Genomic DNA, 3786 nt, shown 5'->3' with positions numbered 1-3786 from the left:
CACCCAACTTTATTTTTAGATAAGAACTCTGTTAAAGGAAATATTGCCCAATCAAAAAGACCACTGATTTGTATTTTAAACCAGACCTAGGGCCCCGGAAGGGGGCCCGGGCCCCGGGGCTGTAGCCCCCCCTACCCCTCCCTGTCACCGGCCCTGCAAACTTGACATGATTGTATGAAAAGGTTCGAAGAATTCGTGTTCAAAATTTGAAGCTGATTGATCAATTATTACTAAAGTTATTGTAGAGCATACAAACTGACGGACAACGACTTTGACCCTCAGTGAGTATAAAGTGAGAACTCGCAGACGCTCGTTCAATTATTGTATTGTTTTGGTCGAGTGAGAATGTAAGAACGACCAGTATAAGAGACTACCAGCGTCACTGATACAGTATCACCAAAAATGATACAATATCAACACAATATGATACAGTATTATCTCAATTTGATACACAACGCCAACATTTGATACAAAACTTTGAATGAATTCTACAAAATGTTAATGTTTTCGCATATTCTATGTTGTAGGAATGAAGAGATCAGTTTGGTTGTGGTGAGGACATGGAATGTTGGAGTTTGCAGCTTGGCATACTGATTCATTACTGTCATGGACCACAGCTTTCAAGTATGGCTCTTGACAGGTACTTACCACTACTCAATTTTACGCAATAACTCAATTTTACTTTGGTATTTTTTAAAGTAGTCTACGTTTTTCAAGATAGAAATAGTTTCATGCCGGCGCTCCATTCTCGCCGAGCTTGTACGAATGGCGACGAACGCGAGAGTGTGGATGACTACAGACTATGCCATCGCTCGGCCCACCTTCGCTCCGATTTATGTCAATCGGAGACGTTGGACATTTGGCGAGCGACTCGGCGAGAGTGTAGCGGAGGCATTAGAGCGCTAAGGTCTTCTAGCTGGTTACTTGATGAAATGAGTGATGATGCGCTTGGCTGTATGTTGAACATATTGAATATTATGCATTCTATACTGAATAAAATCCTTATTCCTTGATGGAATAAATTTCTTTACAGTGTCTATGCTCCGGTTTAGGTCCTGTTTAGTATTAATATGCTCTGACTGTTGTGTGCATTCAACTGTCATTTTACAAGTACTCTGTACTTCCGTTGGAAGGTTGACAATTTTTTAGTCTGTCCCAATTAATTCATGTTGTATTGGTCTCCGATGATAATGATTTATTTATGCATTATCTATGCACATGGTGGAGCAGCGGTGGTAGATGGTAGCGGAGAATGTAGCTGAGAGTGTTTAGAAGTAATGCATGTATTCAGATGTGTGGAGCAGCCAAGTTAGAGTTGAGGACAGGCACTTGGATACATGCATTATTATCCATTATCAACACTCTCAGCTACCTTCTCCGCTACCCTCCACCTTCGCCCGCCGCTCCACTATGTTTCGACCCAGCGCGACCACGGAGCCAGCCGCTTCCCCTAATACCTATGTATAGGCCTACTACTTATAATACATCCTCTTTCACATAATTATTTTGTATCAAATGTAATTTATTTACAAGTGCTTTGTACTACTGTTGGAAGGGTGATCACCTGTTGCCCCCTCACTAGCAGTTATGATATAGTATCAGTCTCGTATTACAATAGGCCACCAATGGGTCACCACAGAGCAACCATTGGCGGCCGAGTGGGACACCAGTGAGACACCAAAATCTGTTCACCCTATAGTGAGGTCCACGTTATAATGACAGTATTTGATGGCCATTGGTGTTGCTATCCTTGTCTATTATTCGACACAGCAGATAGCACTTACCTTTTCTACCTTAGCAACGTTGCTTGATCATTTTCTCACAATGTAGAAATATAATTAATTGACACACTTCACTCCCAAGGGCTACTTTTCAATAAATTGATAAAAACAATATTAACACCTTGTAGCACTCTTCATTTTAGGTACTAAAATAAATAAATAAAATATAAATGAAGTGTATCACAAGATTTTTATATTGTTTTTATTAATTTAATTGACAAAATAATATTTCAAAAAGAATAAACCATTTTTAAACAGATATATTTATTTTTGAAAATGGTGTAGGTATCAAATTACTCATAGAAGTATCAAGTTTATGATGATGTATTATAACAGTTATGATTGAGACTCAGAGCCGTACGGACGCCTGCTGCTGCCGCTCTCGTTATCTTAGATAGTACGGAGTTCGATAAAAGTGTTCTTGTTACGGTCTGCTTGAAATATTATTCTATAGACTTTACGTATTTTGTGTTGAATTACAAGTTTAGTTATCACACAAATATAATGGCCGATATCTGCAACGTATGTCTAAAGTCACTTAAGAACGTGAAAGTGAAAGTGTTGTGTAGTGACTGCAATAAGAGTTTTCATGGGAAGTGCGTCAACCTATCCGCCGACGACGTGAACTACTTGTCGGATCAGGGCGACGTGTGGCGATGCACGCCGTGCTCCCAGCTGCGACGCAAGAGTATGGTGCTCTAATCCAAATCCACTGTCACATATGATGACATTTTTAAACTAGTCAACGAGCTCAAGGAAGATGTTAAGCGTGTGGAAACTAGTCCCGGCACTTCGTTAAACTCCTGTCACGAAGAGCTAGCTGAAACTAAAAAAATCGTACAGGACCAGAAGGAGGAAATCACGAAGTTAGTCGAAACAATTAATGAGCTTCGAGGTGAAAATAATGGACTTCGTAAGCAGATTGCTGATCTCCAGTTGAGGGTCGACGAGGCTGAGCAGTATTCGCGACGCAATACAATCGAAATTCACGGCGTACCAGTGCAGAAAGGAGAAAATGTTGTCACCATAGTCAAAGATATTGGCCGATCGCTTGGTTTCCCGGTGAATGATTCTATGATAGACGCCTGTCATCGCCTGCGTTCCAAGGTGGGTTCCGGAAGGCATCCTGGCATTATAGTCAGGATGGTAAGGAGGCTGGATGCAGAAGAGCTGCTGCAGAAACGACGGGTGAAGCGTAATTTCAACACGCACGACATCGGTCTGACGGCGAAGCCAGCGGAGCCGGTCTACCTGAATGAGTGCCTATCACCAGCCCGACATACCTTGTTCAGTGCGGCTCGGAAAGTGAAGAATGAAAAGAACTATAGCTATTTATGGGTTAGAGGTGGAAAAATTTTTCTTCGGAAAGAACAGGGTTTATCTGTGATCACGGTCACGAAAATGGAAGATCTAGAAAAACTGTAAGTCTTTTCAAATTCTTAATGTACTTGTTTTATAAATTCCCTATATTATTTTTTTTCGGTAAATTTATAAAATGTATTTCCTTTTATAACAATTTTTTATTTGAGTTTCTGGTTTCAATTATTGTTTTCTTTAGAACTGTCAATGGTCAAAATGTAATAGGCCTACTCATTTTATGGTCTTGGTTATTATTCAGAGTTATTTTTCAGACTTATTGTTATTCAGAGTTCAAGGTAAATTTTAATAATAAATTCTGTTCATATTCATAGTCACTTCAGAATTGCGTATTTGAATTGTGTGTTTCAAGGAATATATTAGTCGAATTGGTTAAAAGTAAAATAATAAGAATTAAATTTAATACTCATATCCGATTCTAGTCAGTGTTTAGTATTTTTAAATCAGAATATTAGAAGTCTTAGACAGAACTTTGATTTGTTTTTGAGTGAGCTGAATAATATGAAAGTGTCTCCGGACTTTATCATCTTGACTGAAGTTTGGATATCTACAGATGAGATAAATCTGTTTTGCATCGATGGGTATAATTCATTTGGTTTCTGTAATGATAATTATCGAGCAGGAGGCG

At 39.2% G+C, this 3786-nt stretch overlaps 1 protein-coding gene across 1 annotated transcript; it reads left to right on the top strand.

Annotated features, from left to right (window-relative positions):
* The first annotated feature begins 2285 nt into the window (after window positions 1-2285).
* Window positions 2286-3206, top strand: LOC120353910. The gene is made up of 2 exons (XM_039439412.1): window positions 2286-2469; window positions 2524-3206. Exons 1-2 carry the CDS (start codon window positions 2286-2288, stop codon window positions 3204-3206), a joined length of 867 nt encoding a protein of 288 aa, XP_039295346.1.
* Window positions 3207-3786: the final 580 nt, after the last annotated feature.

This window comes from Nilaparvata lugens, chromosome 12 (genome assembly GCF_014356525.2).
Source record: "Nilaparvata lugens isolate BPH chromosome 12, ASM1435652v1, whole genome shotgun sequence".
Taxonomy (NCBI): Eukaryota; Metazoa; Arthropoda; class Insecta; order Hemiptera; family Delphacidae; genus Nilaparvata; species Nilaparvata lugens.
Note: the sequence above shows the minus strand (reverse complement) of the source record. Positions and strands in the feature narration are given on the sequence as shown.